Source organism: Leptopilina boulardi, unplaced genomic scaffold (assembly GCF_019393585.1).
Source record: "Leptopilina boulardi isolate dan_hultmark-lab unplaced genomic scaffold, ZJU_Lbou_2.1 LbouV2_121, whole genome shotgun sequence".
NCBI classification, from domain to species: domain Eukaryota; kingdom Metazoa; phylum Arthropoda; class Insecta; order Hymenoptera; family Figitidae; genus Leptopilina; species Leptopilina boulardi.
The window spans coordinates 3,058,487-3,082,258 of NW_026137665.1; the positions used below are offsets into that span (position 1 = coordinate 3,058,487).

Below are 23,772 nucleotides of genomic sequence, written 5' to 3' on the forward strand. Positions count from 1 at the left end.
GTATTCACTATCTTTAAAATAGGGATGTGCTTGAAGATACGAACGTTCAAATGAACGAAATCTCCCGCATAATGTGATCGATCTAAAATACAGATAAAATAAAATGAATAGATGTTTAAACATTTTTATTTACTAAATAATATTTATTACAACATTATTAAAACATAACAACAGTGAAAAATAAAAAAATTAACATATCTAAATAGACATAAAACATAATTAAGATTTTCAACAAAAATTCAATTTCAACTAATTATCTAATTATGAAGACCAGGTTGAAATAAAAAATTGTAGAGGAAAAAATTATTGCTTTTTAGCAATAAAATTGAAAAAAAAATTACAACATTCGGCCCCCCACCAAAATTTTTAAAAATAACCTTATCCTTAAGGGGTCTACCCACTTTAGACGCGCTAAAATGAAGGCTGTTTTCAAGAATTTTTCTAATTGGTTTATATTATAAATATTGACATATAAGTTGTTAGACTAAAGAAATACACTTCCGAAATACATGAAAAAATTTTTGTTATTTGTTTTTTTAAAATTTTATATGCATGCAAATGGTAGTTGAAAAAAAATCCCCCAAAAACGATGGGTCCACGCTGTTGATGAAATCTCTGACATGGATTGTCCGAAACCAAAAAATCAAAAAGTTTTGGATTCAGTGTGGTAATAGCTATAGCGCATATCAAGGGATTTTTTATTTTTGCAAAATTGACAAAATGGCGGACATTTTTCGAAAAAACTAACACACGGTTTTCTTTAATTTTTCGAAAAATGTCCGCCATTTTGTCAATTTTGCAAAAATAAAAAATCCCTTGATATGCGCTATAGCTATTACCACACTGAATCCAAAACTTTTTGATTTTTTGGTTTCGGACAATCCATGTCAGAGATTTCATCAACAGCGTGGACCCATCGTTTTTGGGGGATTTTTTTTCAACTACCATTTGCATGCATATAAAATTTTAAAAAAACAAATAACAAAAATTTTTTCATGTATTTCGGAAGTGTATTTCTTTAGTCTAACAACTTATATGTCAATATTTATAATATAATCCAATTAGAAAAATTCTTAAAAACAGCCTTCATTTTAGCGCGTCTAAAGTGGGTAGACCCCTTAAGGAGGTTCATCCCTTCAAGCGGTACTCATTCTATTAGGGGTTTTCCGTAAGTTTAAAACCGACAGCTATAGTTCATAAAAGTTGAGCTCCACTGGCCAATTTAGAGGTTAATTTGCCGTTTCTCCTCTTCTTTCTTTTATTTACATGGGATAAGTTCAAAAGTTGCTAACTTTGATTAACATTTACTTCACAACCAAACGGTAAAAAAATTTCATATTTTTGTAAAAACTGTTAAAACTCATAATTTAAAACATATTAGTTTTTTAAAAAAATCTGTAGAACCGTTTTTTTTAATTAATGAAAACATGGTCATTTTTCATGTTTTTTCACTGTTCCCATGTAAAACTTCAAACTTTATCAATTTTTATCTTGAAAATGATACGGTAAAATTCAATAAAATTTGAACAACACATGTAAAGTGATGTCAATAATACATCTTAAATTTTTTTAAAAAATCTGTAGAAAATCGATTTTGGGATGAACCTCCTTAATATAAACAATTATGATTTATGGAAATTTTTTCAATTTTCCCGCAAACTATCGCTCATTGTTTAAAATTTTGGGGGGATCCGAAGGTTGTACTATTTTTTTTCATATAAATTGTTTAAAAAGAAACAACTTTTTCATATAAAATTTTTGAAAATAACCTGGTCTTGAATATAAACAATTAGGATTTATGGAAATTTTTTCAAATTCCCGCAAACTATCGCTCATTGTTTAAAATTTTGGGGGGGTCCGAAGCTTGTAATATTTTTTTTCATATAAATTGTTTAAAAAGAAACAAATTGTTTATTTGTTATTTTTTAATATAAAGCTGTTCTTATTAAGTAATTAATTGAAAGTTATTTCTATACAGATTCTTGGTTATGTTTTATGTCTGTTTGGAATTTTTTAATTTTTTCGTGTTATTAGCTTTTAATAATGTTGTAATAAGTATTATTTAATAAATAAAAGTGTTTATACATATATTTATTTCATTATAACTTGATTTTTAGTCAATCACAGTGTGCGGGAGATTTCGTTCATTTGAACGTTCGTATCTAAATCCACTTTATAAAATTCTGCTGAATAAAAATTCGATATTATTTTAATTCAACGCCACAACAATTCTAACAGGTCTAATGTGAAGAATATTCATACACGTACCTTTAGTAGTACAAAAAAATAATTTTCAAGAAAAAAAAATTCTCATAATTTACATACCATCTTATATATATATACTCTATTTTAGCTTGCATTATAGAATTACGAAGTAAGAGTAGCGCGGGCAAATAAAATTCTTTTTTCGAGGAGAATATTAATTCAGAGCGAGAAATGCTTGCACGTCAGATTATCTGCCACTCTAAAAGCGAAGATATAATACAATGCCAGAGAAATGACTAGAGTTTGAGAGAGAGAGAGAAAGAGAGAGAGAAAGAAAGAAAGAGTAAGAAGAGTTCCTCAACTTTAACTCCTCGCCTGATGGGTATTACTAGGGAATTCGAAGGAAAGCTGACGGTATTGTCGCACCCCGACCCGGACGCAACTGTTGACTTTATTCCCGTAGATTAGTTGGCGTTTTCGTTAGGACAATGCATCCTCAGCGACACGCCTTCATTCTGTCGGTGGTTAGCAATTTTTTATACCCCCCTCTCCCTCTCCCACCATCACCTCATCGGTTGCCTAGCATCCCTTACAATTCTCTTGATGAAAAGAAGAAGAAAAAGGGATGCACAAGAGAGAGAGAGAGAGAGAGAAAGGGGTGAGATTGAGGCGATTCGCAATGTCACGAGGCCGTTTTTACCACTCTGTCTTTTTCGTCATTCATCGAGAGTCACCTCGCAATTGTGCATCACGCTTCCGGCTTTAGTTTTGGAAATATTTAAGAGCTTCTCAATTATTTTTGTTTTAATTTTTTTCACGGTGGCACGTAAGAACTGCGGACAAATAGGGGAAGATGACCCTCCGCACAGTTTTTTTGGGTATGGGGGAAAGTTGAATGTTTCTTCCCTTTAATTCCTCCTATTTGGACATATTTTAATAAGAGCCTGAAATAATTATTTAGAATGATGAGTGAAAAATAATTTATTTGATTCAAATAAGTTAATTGATTGTATGGAGAAAATTTTCTACTTTATTATTTTTTTTTTTTTTGAAATAGGGCTTTAGCGAGGATCAAGATAGTTTTCCTAATTTACAATTAGGTACGATTTTAAATAGAACTTTAGCAATTATCAGAATGGTTATTTTAATTTCCATTTCAATCAGACTTTAATTTGGGGCTTTAGCAAGGAACAAACAAGTTTTTGTAGGTTTAAAATAGCATGATTTTAAAAAAGGAGTTTAGAAAGGACTAAAGCAGTTTTCCTAGTTTTCATATAATCACAATTTGAAATATGACTTTAACAAGGACAAAAGCAGTTTTCCTAGTTAACAGGTCACTTCTATTTAAAGTAGGGCTTCAGCAAGTATCAAACCATTTTTCCTAGTTTCCGATGTAATCCAAATTCAGATAGAACTCTAGGAAGGACGAAAACAAGTTTATTAGTTTCCAATTGAGTCCGATTTAAAATAGGGCTTGAGCAAGTAGCAAACTAGTTTTCCTAATTTCCAATAAAGCCCGATTTGAAATTGGAGTTTTTAATGGACCAAAGCAGTTTTCCTAGTTAACAGTTAATCTCTATTTGAAATGGGGCTTGGGCAAGGATTAAACCAGTTTTCCTAGTTTTTAATTAAGTCCGATTTAAAATTGGAATTTAGCAAGGACCAAAACAGTTTTTCCTAATTAACAGTTAAACTCTATTCTAAATATGACTTCGGCAAAGATCAAGTAGGATGTTTACTAAATTTAAAAGAGGGCACTGGTCAGGGTCTCACTAGTTTTCCTAGTTTTAAAAAAATGTAAATAATCTAAACCTTTAAAAATAACCTTTCGCAAAAAAAAAATTATTGACAATTAAAGAAAAATCAGACAAAGAATCGGAAAAAAATTAATTTAACTATGTATTTTTAAGAAAAGAAGGAAAAAGATCATTTAAATAATTTAAATAAGCTTCGGTGAAATTTTAAATAATTTAAATTGAAAATTTAAAAAAATTTTAAATTGCATTTAAATGAAAATTAAAAATTTTATATATAGGAAATGATTCAGGTAGCATTAGTTAGAAAAGATGTTTTTAATAGTAACCGGTAACATAACCTGAAAACATTATTTTTAGGTTATGTTACCTAAACCGTTTCTTATGCATAAAATTTATTAATTTCACAGGCATACAAAAAATAAAAAGCTGTTTGGCCGAGACACTACACTAGTCTATTTCCATGTATTTTTTCACGCTGAATCCGAATCCGAAGTCAAAATTATCAGATTGGCTTTTATTTTTGAGATAAACTCAAAAAACTGTTCAGAAAGAAAAATAAAATCAAAAAGTTAAAAAATTTTTGAATGTCACTGCGATAGTGTAATTCCATGTATTTTTTGTCGCTGAATCCGAATCCAAAGTCAGAATTGTTAGATTCGCTCAAATTTTTGAGATAATTGCAAAAAACTGATTTTGAGTATTTTGAGTTTTTTGTTACTTGCGTTTTTTTTTGCAATTATCTCAAAAATTTGAGCGAATCTAACAATTCTGACTTTGGATTCGGATTCAGCGACAAAAAATACATGGAATTACACTATGGCAGTGACATTCAAAAATTTTTTAACTTTTTGATTTTATTTTTCTTTCTGAGCAGTTTTTTGAGTTTATCTCAAAAATAAAAGCCAATCTGATAATTCTGACTTCGGATTCGGATTCAGCGCGAAAAAATACATGAAAATAGACTAGTGTAGTGTCTCGGCCAAACCACATTTTACTTTTTGTGTGTCTGTGTTTTGATTTAAATGCAATTTCTAATTTTGAAAAATTTTGAAAATTAAATTATTTAAAATTTCTTCGAAGCTTTTTTAAAATTTATATCATCTTTTTCATTAAAAATAGAAAAATACACAGTTGGATTGAATTTTATTTTGATTGTTTGATTTTTTTCTTAAATGGAATCGTTTTACGCAAATGTCGTGTAAAAGATCTGTAAGTCAGTGGTTGTGTGGTAAGTGTTAGTAGTTCTCGTCCCAAGGGTCCAGGGTTCAATTCCTCCATGTTTGCAAAATTTTTCAAAATCATTCTTAATTGTTTTACATACTGTATTATATGTAATAATCTAAAATTTAGAAGTTAGAAATAAAAAAAAATTATAAAAACTAAAAATTTAAAATAAAAATAATAAAATAGGTCAATTTAACAGAAAAATTGCCATGATTTTGAAAATTTTTCTCCTAAATTATGGTATAAATAATGGTATAGGGAACAGCGTAACAGACTTATCGGGCCTTCTATACTCATATATATTCCAACAAATACTTGAGTCTGAGGATCACTGATATCTTTTGTGGGAGCAATTATCTTGTTCTCTTGAAAATGCTGGACTCGAATATTAATTATTAATGTGCGACGTCTAGAAGATGTGTCGGAAACCCTTCAGCTTTTGACATTTTAAGACGTTTTCATGGGATGAAAATTATTAGTGTACATACTTGATTATCCGTATCTCTGCAATCGTTGTTGATTATTAATTAAAATTAGTATATGAAGTTTAAAATTAAAGAGAGAGAGGGATTTTGTCAACTTCTTTTGTTTATTATTAATTTATGCTCATTATAAAACATACTTTGTTTTACATTTATTTTTAAGAAATAATCAAGAAAATGTAATGTTTGTGGGTTTAAAAAATATAAACGAGGTTATATTTCTCTCTCTGTATTGTGTGCCCTAAATGAAGCTGTGAGTCCATAAAGACAAAAGTTAGAATATGATTAGTATATCGTTTTATATATATATATATATATAGTATATATAGAGAGGTTTCGCGTGGGATACTTAAATTAAGTTTATTGGGCAGTTTTCACAGCGTTACGCTCCCTTTCATAAAATGCACATAAAAGTCAAGAGGGATGTTCACTGTCGCTCTCTGAAACTACCAGGTCGTGAAACAAAACAAATTGTTGTCATTATCAATTCATGATCAAAAATTTACATATTTTTCAAATGTCATTTTAATGTCTTCTCCAAGAAGAAAGAAAGGGCTATTTTTTTTTGGTTCTTTATTTGGTTAAAAACGATTTTTTTCTGTTAAAATTGGTTTAAAAAAAGGAGATTAAAATTTATCAATGTATTAATGATACTATCCTATTTAAATTTTTTCATGTCAATACCTTAAAGTTTAACATAACCTCAAAAATCATAGTTCATGAGTCAAAAACATATAGTTTAAAATCGAAAATAACCTCAAAAATCAGGGGCATATGTCAAAATCATATAAAGACGAACATAATCTTAAAGTTTAAGGTTAGATTAAAACTAACATAACCTCAAAATTGAAAGTCGTGAATATAGCCACAAGTCCATATGACCGTTACTGTTTAATGACGTGCATATAGTCTCAAGTCTATATTACCTTCATTGTTTAATGACGTGAATATAGCTGCAAGTCTTTATAATATATTCGACAAACATAACCTGAAAATTGAAGGTCATAAATCAAACAAAAATTCAATGTCATAAATCAAGCATACAAATTGAAGTTTATAAGTCAAGGGATCGTTGAATTAAAAGCTATGTTTGACAAACATAACCTCAAAATTCAAGGTCATAGGTCAAATAACCTCAAAATAGGTCAAATAACCTCAAAATAGGTCATAAAGTCACCTATGGCCAAGTAAAAGTACCTAAAACTTCTAAAAAAACTTTCAACTATCTAAAAATCAATTTTTTAAAAATCTAATTTACAAAAAAAAAAATTAGGGTGTTGGCGCGTGAAGTGTATTTTGCAAAATAATATTTTTGTTATCAATAGAAATTAATGCGTCAACCAACTTTTTTTTCTTTGCGTGTATATTTTATACTATATATTGGTATTGGTTGAATTTTCTAAGAAATGAGATGACTATATATGTATATATAAGAAATGGTATAGCACGATATAATTAGCTCCCTTGAAAGCAAACATCGCGCCTTAATTTGGTATCGATTGCCAAAACTTGCCCTGTGTTTCACTTCACTTCACCCTCATTTTGTGTGTGCGAATCTTTTCAAATCCAGCTTGCTCGAAAACCCGGAAAATGGTGAAAAATATTTTAAATTCGAAGAAAGCTTGATTGATTGTGTTAATAAGAAAGTTTTTCTTTCACTTTCCCGTTATTATTTTTTTTTATCTTTATTCACAGTACACGCTCAAAAGCATAAAGTGCACACACACACCAACACACACTTTTATAGTAATTAATTCGCACATTTTATTGATTATATCTTTGATTGATGGCCACTAAATTTTTTTAAGCATCCTATGTATATATATTTAAGCATAATTTATTACAAATATTTTAGTATATATCTCATTTCTTATTCATATTTATTTTTTTATTATTTAATTGTCTCACCTGTTATTTTTATTAAAATTTTAAAAGAGCATTTTTATTATATATTATTATCTTGAATTTGTAAATTTTCAGGTAAGGATCCTTTTTACTTCAAGTGCAAAATGATTCAAATATTCAGTTGGGTACCAACGTTCAAACACCAATCACGTGGCGAGTTACAGGTATTTTGTTTTTTTTTTAATTTTATTTTTTACTCACACAAAAAACAAATACTGAAACCGTTAACATCTTAAAAATAAAAAGCCTGGAAACTAGTGTAATTTTTATCTTAAAATTAGATTAAGTCAATTTTAGGACTTAAAATCATTCACTCAAGGCTAAAATTCAGTAAAAATAGCTCTAATGTTAACGGTTTTAGTCAAAAATGAACTGAAAGTAAGTATTATTTTTTAGTGTGCTGATAAATTTTGGATAAAAGTGGATATTTTTTTTAAATTTAAAAAAAAAGGATGCAAACAATTTTAAAAATATGATTTTTTATAATGAATTTACAAAAAATCTATGTTAACTAATTATTTGCTTATACACACTGAGAAAAATAATTTCGTAATAATAAGAAAATAATTTAGTTGAGCTTTTTTAGTTGGCGTTACTAAAATATGGTTGTCACAACAGAATAGAAAGTGGCAATAAATCGGGAAGTTTAGTTGGCTCTACCAAAAAATATATTTGAAGCTTTCATGTTTACGAACTAAATAGTTTGGTTCCCAGTACTAAATAGCTGACATGCTGTATTGCGCACGCGCTCTTCTCGTAAATATGGCGTCGCTTCCCATTCACGGGATGTCAACATTAACCATATGTCGTTCGCGTCGTGAAGTTTCAGTGTTGAAGTTTTTATGTTTTTCAGACATTTTTTAAAAAAAAAAGTTTATGTAGTGAAAATAAATAAATAAAACTTGTTACAAGAACGAAAGTTTTTTTCCAGCTTTTATACATTGTGAAAATGATTTAATCTCAAATTGTTAGTAGGATTCGTAGAGTAGTGGTCAGCGTTCTCGACTAGCGTTGCGTAGTCTGAGGGTTCGAGCCCCAGCAGTGTTAGGTTTTTTCCGCGATAGAAATTAATTTAAGTAGGCATAGGTAGGTTATATAAAGAGAAAAGGGTGAAACAAAAAAATAAGTTGGTTGAGAAAACAAAAAAAAAATTTTCATTTAACTAAATTTTTTGTTTGCTTAAAAACAATAAGTTAGTTGTGCAAAACAAAAAATTTGGTAGACCGAACAAAATGATTCAACGAAAAAATTTAGTAGCCCGAACCAAACGGATTAGTTGCACATATATCAAATAAAAAATTTGGTAGAGAGAACCAAACTTTGGTAGATGATACTAAACATTTTTCTCAGTGCACGGAAAAAAAGGAATTGCTAACAAATGCTCATACTGACGTTTGCTATCGGATCTATCAAAAATTAGTAACCACAGCTAAAATTTTTTACTATGCCAACGAAAAAATTTGCTGTGATATAAACAATATCAGGTCTTAATTTTTAAAAATTTACTGTCACAGCAAACTTTTTTTGACCCCACAGCAAATTTGTTCGCTGTCCCTATATTAACTATAACGTAATTTGCTGTGACAGCAAATAGTTCGCTGCTACAGCAAACTTTTTCTATGCGTGTATTATTTTGCATCAAATTTTCGAAAATTTCATTAAAAAACAAACAAGTTAAAAAAATAATGCATTTTTTAAAATAATTATAGCCAGCGTTAAAAAAAATTTTAAATATGAAATTTTTGATAAAAAAAAATTTCGAAAAAATCACGGAACCCTTTTTTCTTAAAAGTACAAAAAAATATAAAAAATTTAGCCAAATTAAAAAATTGTCAATTTTAATTAAATGTTGAATTGTCATCAATTAAATTTTTTCAATAGGATAAAAATTATTTTTTAAAAATTTTCAATTTACATATGTTATTTGAATAATTTTATAATAAAGATACAAATAAAGAAAAAATTTAAATATTTTCTAAAAGCTTATAGATCTGCATTCTGTCGAATTATTATACATATATATACAAAACGTCGGTTCAATTAACTGAAAAGTATATAGATATATAGAAAATAATAACAGAAAAGGGTTGAAGCAGACGGATGAATGAATAAATATATAAGGTTTCTAGAAATAAATTCAATCATCTTTAAAAGATGCTGTGGAATAAACACGCGGTAACTGAGGATAATAATAATTGGCTCCGTTGATCTGTCCGATAAATTGCAGACAATATGCTCCATAATTTTGTAATGCCATTATCTTGTTTCTTTTCTATACTTTTTCCTCCCTCTCCGCATTTACTTTCTATACTTCCATTTTATTACGTTTATATATACAATCCATTGTGAACTTTATATCTTTCAACAAATCTGCACTTGAAGATATCCTTTTATACAATAATTCATTTATTACTGTATTATTTAAAAAAAAATGGATACTAATTTTGATTTTTTCTATAGTTGGTTTATTTATTTTATTCTAATTAAATTAAAAGGACAAAAAAAAATTTATTTTTTCCTGCATAAAAAAACAAATTTTTTTTTATAAAAAAAAAACTGAGTTCAAAATGAACCTCGAGAAACTCATTTTGAACTTCAGGCAAAAATCATCAAAATGAGCTAGCTCCTATTCATTTTAAGTTCAAGTTAAAATGACAATTATAGTCAATTAAGAAGCACTTTATCATAAAACCATTAATCAAAATCATTGTTTTCAATGAACAAACAGATTACACTTGAAAAAACTTTGTTTCTTAAATCCGATTCATTGAATTTATAGAAAACAAAATAAATTATTTTTAGGTTAGAAACTTCTAAATTGACAGAAATAAATACCAACCATGCAACACGAAACATGAAATTTAACGGCGCCACTGTCTAAAAACCAAAGATAATGGCGCCAAATTTAAACTTGAAACTATAACCAAAAATGATTGTAATGATTGTTATAACATATATTAATAATATATATTTATAATTATAAAATGTATTATAATACATATAATATATTATAATTATATAATTGTAAAATATTATTATCTCTCATATAAAATTAATATTAATATAACTAATGTAATATATATATATATATATATATATATATATATACAGAAAAAACTTGGACTCATTTTTGTTGCAACTCATTTTCTTTTGGGTATCGAAATGAGTATGGGACAAACTTCATGTTATTCAAAATGATATTGGCTGGAATTTCAGATTTCTAAGTTGGCATCATAAGCAGAGTAATTTTGTATTTCAATTATTGTTTCTAATATTTCAACAACACCAGAAAGATTATTTTGACCAGTACGAATATTTAGAAGTTTTTAAATAAAAATTATTTATTATTATTTACGTACCCGTGTGGAAAAAGCCACGATCTTGCCCTCAAGAGTTCGGGGCCCCCGGCGGGGGCCCATGAGGGCTGATCCATATGGCGAATCCATGAGGGGCACCGTAGGGGCCCCGCATGGATCGCCCTCATGATCGATTAGCAAAATTTTCTAAGTCCAAAAATCAAATATTTTTTTATCACCAAAAAATTAATGTTTATAATGATTCAGAACAACGAAAAACGCGTTTTTAATAAAAATATATTTACACTTTTTTGAAAATAACACTCACACTTATGGCAAAATAGATGAGGGCCACCGTAGGGGCCCGCATGGATCGCCCTCATGATCGATTAGCAAAATTTTCTAAGTCCAAAAATCAAATATTTTTTTATCACCAAAAAATTAATGTTTATAATGATTCAGAACAACGAAAAACGCGTTTTTAATAAAAATATATTTACACTTTTTTTGAAAATAACACTCACACTTATGGCAAAATAGATGAGGGCCACCGTAGGGGCCCGCATGGATCGCCCTCATGATCGATTAGCAAAATTTTCTAAGTCCAAAAATCAAATATTTTTTTATCAACAAAAAATGAATGTTTCCAATGATTCAAAACAACGAAAAACGCGTTTTTAATAAAAATATATTTACACTTTTTTTGAAAATTCACCTGAGATGATTCATGATAATAATCATAAAGCATATAATTAATTATATTTTATAAATTGCATTTGATTGGAAAATATAATTTAATATCTTAACTTTAACTAAATGATGTTAAGCACTTTTCTTTGTTAGGTATTTTTGAAGTTTAAATAGCATCAAGAAGTTAGCATTCGTTTTGAAGTAGCGTGCGTAGCGTAGTTGGTAAAGCGTTAGACTCATAGTCCGTAGGTCGTAGGTTCGATTCCCCCCATGCGTTAGATTTATTTATTTCTCAGGTTTGCGTTTAATCATTAATTCTATGTATGAATTAATTGAAAAATGAAAATATCCGTTAATAGTATGCATAAATTACATATTTTTTAATTTTTTAATTAATTAATTTATTATTACTTTTAATTATATCCGACAGTTAATTAATTAGAACGTTAATTAATAAATTCAATTTGAGTAAGAATTTAATTTAAAATTGAATAATTATTAAATAAATATGTTATTTATTCATAACTTAAGCTTATTTATTATTAATTAACTTTTATTATTAATATTATTGATTAAAAAACATTATGGCAAACTTGAGGGCAAGATGAGGGCAAACGTGAGGGCCCATAAGGGCGCCCGTAGGGGCACCCTCATGGTTCGCCCATGCGGGCGCCCTCATCGATGAGCATGTCGTTTCCATGAGGGGCCCCTATGGATCATCCATATGCGGCCCTCATGGCATGAGGGCGATCCATAAGGGCCCCCGCTGGGGGCCCACATCACTTTTCCACACGGGTAGATAATAATTAATTTCATAAGTTTTTAAATTTACCGCTATTATTTAAGTTGGCAGTACCGTTCCTGTTGTCAAAACACATGTTTTCATTTTTCTAACCTAAAAACATATTTCCTTTATTATTTTATTACGCGATTACAAGCAATTTTTAATCAAATATATTAAGTCTAGCGTGTTATTTACTTCTTTGTAATTATTATATTTCATGTTTTTGTGCAAAATTATTCGTTATTTCACAATATTTTTCCATTTTTCTTTTTCTCAAAATGAAACTTGCCTGTTTCATTTTGATACTTTTACCTTAGAACTCGAAATGAGACAACCAGTTTCATTTTTGTTGCGAATCAAATTGAGTATAGAATCTATACTCAATTTGAATTCAGGTTTTTTCTGTGTATGTAAATTTTTATTTAAACTTATTTTAATAAATTTATCCCATACCATTTTTTTAATTCTTGTATATTTTACAATTATTATATATTATCTATTATTATATTTATATTATACTATTTTAAAATATAATACATATAATAGTTTGTAAATGAATATTTGTTTCCAACATAATAATCTTAAAATCTTGAATTTCAACAGAAACTAACATAACCTGACATTTGATCCGGGTCCGGTTCATTTTGAGTAACTTGAAGTTAGTTGTTGTTCATTATGATACCGAATTCAGAATGAACTGCAACAAAAATGAACTCAGTTTTTTTCTGTGTATGACCTGTAATTAATTTTATTAACACAATTTTTTGGTTACTTTAAACAAATTTTATTTGATTCAAAAAATTTTGATTTCATCTAAATAAACAGAATTATTTTAATAAATTTTTCAAATGAAAAAAGAATTTAACTGAATCTAATAAACATTTGATTGATTCAACTAAAATTTCATTGTTTCAAACAAATTCTCAACCAAAAATTTCAGTATTATACCAGAGTTAATAAAGAATAAAAATTCTTTGTGTTTTTCGATTTTATAATTATATAATAAAATATTAATTAGTTAGTTGACTAATTTAGTTAATATTTAATTTGTGTTGGGTTACTAAAAATTTCACACACTTTTTCCTAAAAAAAAAGTATATTGCCTGAAGCATAGATTTCACTATTGCAGTGAAACTTATTTCTATTACAGTTAAAGCTTTTTTTTCGTATACACGGAAAAAACAAACTAACTATTTTAGCACCAAACTGCTTTATCCTTTATTAGTATGCAATTTCGTTTACCTATTAAAGTATGAAATAATGGTTTTTTAGTTTAAAGTAAGTCCATACTAAATAAGTATAATGGTTATACTCTTTTAGTAATAGTGACGTACTTTAAAAGCATAAAGTTGATGCCCGCGAAGTACGACATATAGTCTACCTAAAATAGCAAGAGCTTCTTCCTTTTTGGTGTATAAATTCTTGCAACCTGCGTTTTGGCCTATATCGATATATCAATGGTTGGAAGGAGAAGGAGGCGTGGCCAAAACGCAGGTTGCAAGAATTTATACACCAAAAAGGAAGAAGCTCTTGCTATTTTAGGTAGACTATATGTCGTACTTCGCGGGCATCAACTTTATGCTTTTAAAGTACGTCACTATTACTAAAAGAGTATAACCATTATACTTATTTAGTATGGACTTACTTTAAACTAAAAAAGCATTATTTCATACTTTAATAGGTAAACGAAATTGCATACTAATAAAGGATAAAGCAGTTTGGTGCTAAAATAGTTAGTTTGTTTTTTCCGTGTACAATAAATTACAAAACTACCAGTACTCAGCCAGTACTGAACCAGTACTGGTGCGAACTCTGGCAGCCAATACCGGTAAAATGTTATCATCCCAAACTTACGCCAACTCTGGCGACAATACTGGGTGCCAGTACTGCGCCAGTAAATTTTTTATTGGGTTTATTTTCTTAATGTAGATTCCCGCACAGTTTAGTAACATTAACTTTTTCAACCCGTACAGAGTCAGCAGTCAATTGTTCCTTATATATATATATTGAACTCTTTAGAACTCGGGAGTTTGAAATCGCTTTAAAATTTAGGGGTGGTCCACGAGTTAGAGGAAAGAGGAGTGGGTGGGTGGGGGGGGGGGTGGCAGAGCCTTTAGGGTAGAAGACCCTTTTACTGGGGGCAAACACAAAATGCATTATTTATTGCTCGTAGTGGCCAGCAATTCATCGAAATTCCCGCTAAAAGCGAAAGAGTTGAGGTCGAGGGTTGCCACTCGTGCAACACGCAGAAGTTAAGGGGGTAAAGAGGGGGAGGAAGGGGTGGGAGTTGTAAGTGGCACCTTCTATCCCTTTAGCTTTTGCCTACTATGCTTTTCAATTGAAATAAACTTTTACAAACTTTCTTTCTTTTTTTTTTGTTTATATCTCTCTCTGTGACAATTCTTATTTTTCAAAAAAAAAAAAAAATAAACCATTTTCTCTATTTTTTTAAAAATATTGTTGCGATCCTTATGCATCAAATACTTGGAAAAATAATTTTTAACATTTCATAAAATTTTCACTTTTAAAAATATTATTATATAAACATTGTGAAGGGGGGGGGAGAGAGATGGAAAACGAAAAAGTAAGGATTGTGTTTGTCTTCTGAACTGGAGTGGTATCGCGGGGAAGCGTCAGTTTACCTTACACGCTAAAAATACACATTACGCTAACGGTTCGACTCCAAAGAAGCAACTACCATCAGTTTTCGCAAGTTTTCACGGTACTAATTACGAGTGAGACTCGTGCCTGGGGGATAAAGGTGGGTTTTTGAGAAGGGGTGTGGGGTAAAAGTGAATCGAATAAACATCCGAGTCTCTCTCTCTCTCTCTCTCTCTCTTACTCTTTCGACGAAACTCATACCATCGAACTCATTGCCGCTTTCTCGCCCTCACCGTATACTGTTCTTCCTGATTTATGTTAATGTTTTTGTCTCCCGGAGAAATACACCAAAAAGCGATCCAATACCGAGTTTCTTCCCTCCCTCCCTCCCCCTCCCCTTGCCACACCTTACCCGCACTCTTACAACATCACCCCCCCTTTCACCCCCTTTGGATTAAGTTAACTGCTTTAAGACGCGGCAATAAAGGTCGAGCGATTTAACCCGTTCCTTTATATACATTATATTGCGCCGTGAGCGGAATGTTGGTAACATTGCATATTGGCTGTAATGGGGAAAGTTCGAACATACAACATGATTGCGAAGCGAAGGCGTCAATCAATTCAACGGACGGGGGTCCGAGCTCAAACCCCTTTCTTTCACTTTCTCTCTCTCTCTCTCTCCCTCTCTCTTTTGCGCCCAAGTCGTGTAAAGATCTATCAAGGGTTATAAGTCTGGGAAAATCTTACGAGTTGAATATTTCAAAGTTCTTTTTTTTTTTTTTTTCTTTCATGTTACTTTTGGACGAGAATTCTTCCTACCGAAGCACGCCAAGGAAAGAAAAGAGAGAGAGAGAGAGAGAGAGAGGGGGGGGGCTAGGTAAAAAAAACTTTTTTAAGAAGAATAAAAAAAACTTTTGAATATCAAGCTCTCTCTCTCTCTCTCTCTTTCTTCTAAAGAAAGAACACCATGATTCAGATTTTATGTCATATCATATCTCTGTGACCAAACTTTTGGTGACTTTTGATGAATGTGCGACTTTTTAAACGTGTCATATATATATATATATATATATATATATAAATTTCTATTTTTTTATTATCAAAAAAATTTTGTACTGTAAAATATTTTCTGGAAAAAAACACACACCAATTTTACTCAGGGGAATGTAATCATAAATTGACCACATTGGAAAAATCATCTTAAAACTTCTTGAAATTTATTAACTATTATATAATTTAAATATTTTTTGAATATAATTATTATTATCTCTCTATATTATAAAAATATTTCGCCACTGTCTCCAGTATGGGTCATTCCATATCAACTGTACCCAACCTATGTGTTTGACAAGGTTAGGTTAGGTAATTTTTGTGGTTATGTTCGTTTCTTGGCTAGGGGTATTTGAGGTTATATCATGGAATAGTATAAGGAGATCGAACGACCATGTTAAATCTGCGTTAAAAGTGGACTAAATTTTGGTAACCGCTTAGTGTCATGAAAATACGTAATGGAACACTAGCGCCACTGATTGTGTTAAACTCAGCTGAACAGTCAGCCATTGTAAAAGTTTTAAAAATAAGGAGAAATGTATTTTTGGGTTATGTTTAATGTACTTCTAATTTTTCCCACTGTTTACATACTTCCCACGAGAGCGCTTGTGTTCCATTACGTATTTTCATGACACTAAGCGGTTACCAAAATTTGGTCCACTTTCAATGTACGTCGTTCGGTCTCCTTATACTACTCCATGGGTTATATCTATCGGACATAACCTCGTAACCTATGTTTTTAACAATGTAGATATTAGATGTAGATATGGTTAGGTAAGGTAAGGTAATTATTGAGGTTATGTTTGTTTCATGGTTAGGGGTATTTGATGTCATGTCTGTCGGATATAGCTTCGAACCCAGTGCCCTATCCAGATTAGTTTGGATTGATTAGGTAAATTAGGTAAGGTATGGTAGATTTTGAGGTTATGTTCGTTTCTTGGTTTTAGGTTGTCTGTCGGACATAATCTCGAAACCTATGTTTTTAGCAATGTTAAGTTAGGTAATTTTTGAGGTTATGTTAGTTTCCTGGTTAGGGATATTTGCACAGAAAATTAAAAGGCATTAAAATAAGCTGCAACGCTTCTTATTTTAATGCCTTTTAATTTTCTGTGTGAGGTTATGTCTGTCGGACATAACCTCGATATCAGCGGCCTACCCAGGTTATTTAGGTTGATTAGATAAGGTTAGGTAAGGTAAGGTAATTTAAGAGGTTATGTTCGTTTCTTGGTTTGAGGTTGTCTGTCGGACATAACCTCGAAACCTATGTTTTTAGCAATGTTAAGTTAGGTAATTTTTGAGGTTATGTTAGTTTCTTGGTTAGGGATATTTGAGGTTATGTCTGTCGGATATAGCCTCGATATCAGCGGCCTACCCAGGTTATTTAGGTTGATTAGATAAGGTTAGGTAAGGTAAGGTAATTTTTGAGGTTATGTTCGTTTCTTGGTTTGAGGTTCTCTGTCGGACATAATCTCGAAACCTATGTTTTTAGCAATGTTAAGTTAGGTAATTTTTGAGGTTATGTTAGTTTCCTCATTAGGGATATTTGAGGTTATGTCTGTCAGACATAACTTCGATATCCCTAACCAGGTTATTTAGGTTGATTAGATAAGGTTAGGTAAGGGAAGGTAATTTTTGAGGTTATGTTTGTTTCTTGGTTAGGGGTATTTGATGTCATATCTGTAGGATATAGCCTCGAACCCAGCGCCCCACCCAGATTAGTTTGGATTGATTAGGTATATTAGGTAAGGTAAGGTAGATTTTAAGGTTATGTTCGTTTCTTGCTTTGAGATTGTCTGTCGGACATACCCTCGAAGCCAGCGGCAATCCTGGAACATGCGGCTATATTCAGAGTCTTGAAACAGTCTTAGAACAGTCAATGCCACCAAAAACCTTTAAAAACACATTTTTCCATCGAAATTAATATTGTAGAAAAATATATATGCGATAATATAATAATACTTGTATTTTTAGATTCAGTTTGTTTATTTATTTTATTAACAATAAAAAATTTTATTTATAACAAATAAAATTTTTATTTACGCCAAATAAATGGACTATCAATCTCTGAAATAAATAAAATATACGCGCGTTTATTTAACTCATATTATATTATATTTGATTCAAATAAAACATGAATGTAAGAAAAAGCAATAAGTTTTATTGATTTATAAAGAAAAAAAAACAATTCTTAAATCCAAGAGACTCAACATTAGAATTGCGAGGATTACATGTGACTCAGAACACGATAAAGTGGGTTAATTTTCATAAAACACTCTTTTATGGGAAGGTTGTTCTTTTTTAAACGAGAGAATACGAGCAAAATGGAAAACCAAAATCGGTCTTACATACATATATAGTATACAGAGAAAGAGAGACATATCGTGGACAATTTCCGAGGTTTAAATCGTCTCGCGTAACGCCTCACTATATGGCTTGTGCATTTTCGTTTTGAGAATTGGCGAGTGAGCGAGCATGCGAGCGAGTGAGAGTCCGGAGATAAGGTAATCCCGGATCTGAAAACTCAAACCCAAACCTAAAACCACCTCTCTAGTCGGTATGCGGAACCAAAAGGGGGTTTAAATGCAAACTTAGCAGTCGAACACCTCTTCACCCGCACCGGAAAACAATAAACAGGATAACCGATTAAGCACGGTGTACTGGGCTTCTCGTCTTCTATATATATATATATATAACAAAATCCGCACCCTTTTGCGGAGCGAAGAAAGAGCGAATCGCACAGAAAGTATCCGATCTCTCTCTTTCTCTCTCTCTCCATACTTATTGAACCAAAAATATATAAAGAGGATGGAGTGGGGGGAGCCACGGAACGAGCTTTTATCGAGAAGTTATTGCCCGGGAGTTGAAGAAGACATTGGCCATGATTAAGAACTTCATTTAGCTTTTCTGTTTTTTTTTTCTTCTTTTTTAAAAAAAAACCCTCCATCATCTTTCGCCAAATCAACTTCAATTGTTAGATTGTATTTATTTAACGGAAAACTCGGAACGAAGTGTATTTTGTCGTATTTTTTTTTTTTTTTTGGTACATTAAAGAGAATGGATCAGGGACCTCCCCTCAATATTTGCTGTATATAGGAGAAATGAATGAATGAATTTTTTGTCTCAATAAAACAGCGACAAATGTTTTCTTTACGAAACAAATTCGATTATATTAAGAAAATGATTAAAAAATATGCAAATTGTATTGACTTATATTTAGGAGTCGTTCAAAAATTATAGGTAATATTTTTTTATAAAAATTTCGAATCCCCCCTCCCTCTAGGTAACAAGGTGTAACAAAATCGTTTTATTCCCCCCCCCCCGGCCCTATATCTGTTATGTAATTTTTAAAAATATATTAAAGTTTTTTAAGACCTAGGGTAAATGTCCCAATTACTGTGATGTACAACCCAAGACTGACTTTAATGATAAAATAATAAAAGTGTAAACTTTAAACTTGAAGAAATAACAAATATATTATTAAAAATATTAACTTTTTTAAAAATGGCATATACTGGTATTACTGCAAGTTTGCATGAATTACTGCGAATGGTGTGAACCAATTACTGCATCGCTAAAAGTGTTGATTTAGAGGTTAGGTTGACTGGATAGACCACAGTAATAGCAGAATGCGAAAAATATACGCATACTCTAATTACTGTGATAGATTCAATTGTAACTTGAAATAAATAATTTGATAATAGTCGAAATATGCATCATTAGTGGATATAATATCAAATATCATTTGTAATAAGTTTTAAAGTCATTTTGAAACAGTTTTATGTTTTCAATTACTAAGTTTTACTAATTTTATAAAAATCGCAGTAATTGGCGCATCAGCAGTAATTCATACACTTACCCTACATTTGATATCGATGAATAACTTAATTGATTTTGATTTTTGATAACGTGTCAAAGATTTAGATGTTTGCTACAAAAAAATATTCCAATATAAATAGAGTTAAAACAATATAAAAAATAAACTATTAACTATGAGCTTTAATTTCACAGTTTGTATAGCGAAAATAATTTATTCTATTTAAAATGTCTATTTTTTAATTTAAATATTACATATTACCGATTAATTTTGACAAAATTAAAAACTTAAAAATACAGAAGGAAAATAAGTTAATTGGAATCTACTTTTAAAAATATTTCAATATATTCAATTTTCGAAAGCGTTTGTAAATTTTAACAATTGTCAATCATTAACCAAAGAAAACATAATTTGACATAAATGTCATTTGCATTTGTTTATTAAATATATGAATTTTCTAAAAAGGCAATGAATTGTTTTGTTAACATTTTCCACAAGTTGTCGATTAGCTATATATATAATGTTGAAACAAATGAAAATGACATTTATGTCAAATTGTTGTTTCTTTAGTTAATGATTGACTTGTTGTTAAAATTTATAAACGCTTTCGAAAATTGAATATATTGAAATATATTGTTAAAAAATAAGGGAACTCATAAAGAGAGAGAGATTTACATAAATTTTGAACATACACAGAATAAACTTGGTCTCAAAATGAGGCGCTACTCATTTTGAAATGCAGCAAAAACAACGAATTTTCATTTGTCCGAAATTGCAAAAGTCAGACAAACAATCGATTACGATGCGAATTTAACAATTTACCAATCACAATTTTCTCGATAAATTCTGATTGGTTAATTTTGTAAATTAGCGCAAAAATTCTTCTGTCAATTGTTTTTCGGTCATTTGCAATTGCGGACAATTATGGAAATTCGGCGTTTTAAGAATTCTATTTCATAACAATTTGTGCCAATAAAAATTCGGTTAAATGAAAATTTGGTGAATCGAAAATTTTGGTATTTTTAAATTGTAATCACATAAAATTCTGTTAAATTAAAACCGTTTAAATAAAAAGTTGTTCTCCTAATAATTTTTTAATATCCATTTTTTCTCAGTGTAATCAACGCAAAAATCAATATTTTTCCTGTGAAATAAAAACCAAATTTAATTGCATATTTTATTTAAATTAGTATAACTGATTGCAGAATTAATAATGAAAAAAAGCGTTAAGGAAATAAAGTAGCAAAACATCAGTTTATGAAATGAGTAACTCATCACTTAGGAAAAAAATAATAGTGATAATTGATTGTTCTTTACAGTTAAAAAGATATAAATGTCCTTACCTGTGTATAAGTCTTTATGTGTATATGTGGTTATATATATATATATGTGTAAATGCATTAAAAAAATTAAGAGGAAAAAAAATAAAGTTATGCGAATAAAATAGAGAAAAATCTTAAAGTTTAATGCAAAAAGTACTTACACATCTTTATATCAATTGAAGTATATTCAGGTAGGCGTGAAAATACAGTCACACGTATAAATCGTAATCAATGTGCCGACAACTTGATTTGCACATTAGATTTCTGCTCATCCAGCTCGTCAGTGGATGAATTGCAAAGCGAGACTCTCTTGCTGGTTGGTTACTAATATAACACATAACGTTTCAAATAGAGAGAATAAGCGCTCTTATACGTGAATAAGGACTGATTTAAAAAAAAAAAAGGAAAAAAATTTATTCAACCTGTTTTTCAAGGTCAGTCATCATTATATCGTTCAACACGTCACTTAAAGTCTGCAACACGTGTACCGGTGTTTATATCATCAATTTACTCGTTATAATGTACAATGTCATGGACTTTAAGGTACATAGAATGTATTATTATTATTATTATTATTATAAATATTTACTAATTTGATTAAACTGAACACTTGAATTTAATCCAATTAAGTTGATTCATTCTGAAAAAAATCAGTTGTGATTTTTGTTTCGTTTCATCAATAAAATTCGATCAAGATCAATAAATACATAAATATTATACATTGCATAACTAAATTTTTAAAAGATGAAATTTTAAACAAATAATAATTATCAAATTTTCACGTCCGACTTTGACAATAAATAAAAAAAAAAATTATAAAAATTATAAAAATTAATTAAAAACAAAAAAAAATACAAAGAAATTAAATTAATAGCTATGATACGAAAATTAATAAAAAAAAAAATAACAATGAAGCAATATAAATTAATTAAAATGAAGACAAATTTAAAGAATATAACAAAAATGCAAAATAGAACAAGAATAAAAACAAAAATTTAAAAAAGTGAAATTATATAAAAGGAAAGTAGCAAAATAAATAAAACAAATTCAAAAGGATCTCTTAAGGATATTAAAAAAATTGGCGGTTTGGATATCCTTTGGATATCCCATGGATATCTGAGGATATCCACAGGATATCTTCTGGATATCTCTATAGACTTTCATAAATGTCCTCCAGATATCCCATAGATATCGTCAGGATATCCCACAGATATCATCAGGATATCCCACAGATATTTTCAGGATATTCTTAGTATATCTTCTGGATGTCAAGAAGATATTCTCAGGATACTGTATTTAAAGTCATTATGAGACTAAGAGTGAGAATATTCTGTGAATTAAATTTTATATAAATAAAATAAAATGCAACTTGTTTTTCGAGAAAGTTGTTTAATTTGAAAAATTATTAACTAATTTTTTTCTCATTCGTGATTTATTCCTTTATTCATATGCTTAATATTGTCAGAAAATAAATTGGCTTTAAACAATATAAATTCTTCCCCGCAAATAACGAATAACTATTAATATTAATTATACATTAAGTGCATGAGTTTATTTAAAAACTTTGAAAAATGCGTTTCAAATCTTCATTTAAAATAAATTAGAAGCTCATAAGATTTTTCTTTTTATTATATTATTATTCATTATATTAGCTTAACAATTTTAACCTTTAAAAATATATGTTGAGATATTAAATATCCCGTGAATATCCTAAGAATATCCCACGGACATCCTGAGGATATCCCATGGATATCCTGCGATATAATATCCGATAGATATTTTGTGGATGTCTTAGGGATATCCTGTGGATATCCTATGGATGTCCCACAGACCGGCGGTTTGGATATCCTAGAGATGTCCCATGGATATCCTGCGATATAATATCCAATAAATATTTTGTGGATGTCTTAGGGATATCCTGTGGATATCCTATGGATGTCCTGTTGATGTCCCACAGACCAGCGGTTTGGATATCCTAGGGATATCCTGGGGACCATTCTAGGATATCGACCATTGATATGGATATCCTATGGATCTCCTAGGGATATTCTTTTGTTATGAGGGTAGGATATTGTCATTATTGCAATTTATCAAGTGATTATACTAATTACGTTATATTTTTAATTTCCGTCAATTATACTGATATGTTTTTGTCTACGAAATATGAACAGGGGGTCGATTACGTAACTATTCCACATTCCACATTCCGAATTCCGCATTCCACTTTTCACATTCCACATTCCGAATTCCGCATTCCACTTTTCACATTCCACATTCCGAATTCCGCATTCTACTTTTCACATTCCACATTCCGAATTCCGCATTCCACTTTTCACATTCCACATTCCGAATTCCGCATTCCACTTTTCACATTCAAATGGAATGTGTATAATGTAGTTCGGAATGTGGAATCCGGAAATCTGAATGTGGAATGCAGAATTCGGAATGTGTAATGTGAAAAGTGGAATGCGGAATTTGGAATGTGGAATGTGGAATGTGAAAAGTGGAATGCGGAATTCGGAATGTGGAATGTGGAATAGTTTCGTAATCGACCCCCAGACTCGAATAAATTATATTCCTATTTCATTATATATATATATTGTTTCGATTTCAATTTCTTTCAATATTAATATAAATATCGG

The 23,772-nt window shown here is 30.0% G+C and overlaps 1 protein-coding gene and 1 long non-coding RNA gene across 9 annotated transcripts in view; both read left to right on the forward strand.

Moving 5' to 3' along the window:
* The window catches only part of LOC127285903 (forkhead box protein P1), a 426,402-nt gene that overhangs the window by 18,843 nt on the left and 383,787 nt on the right, over positions 1-23,772 (forward strand). For all 8 annotated transcript variants that reach the window (XM_051312187.1, XM_051312131.1, XM_051312122.1 and 5 more), the window contains exon 2: positions 7,649-7,737. In XM_051312187.1, the coding sequence (XP_051168144.1) occupies positions 7,678-7,737 (60 nt within the window). In that variant the 5' untranslated portion in view covers positions 7,649-7,677. The remainder of the gene's footprint in view (positions 1-7,648; positions 7,738-23,772) is intronic.
* On the forward strand, positions 16,846-17,707 carry LOC127285970 (uncharacterized). Its single transcript, XR_007843686.1, has 3 exons — positions 16,846-16,941; positions 17,229-17,408; positions 17,620-17,707. It is a non-coding gene; the product is annotated as an uncharacterized LOC127285970 (long non-coding RNA).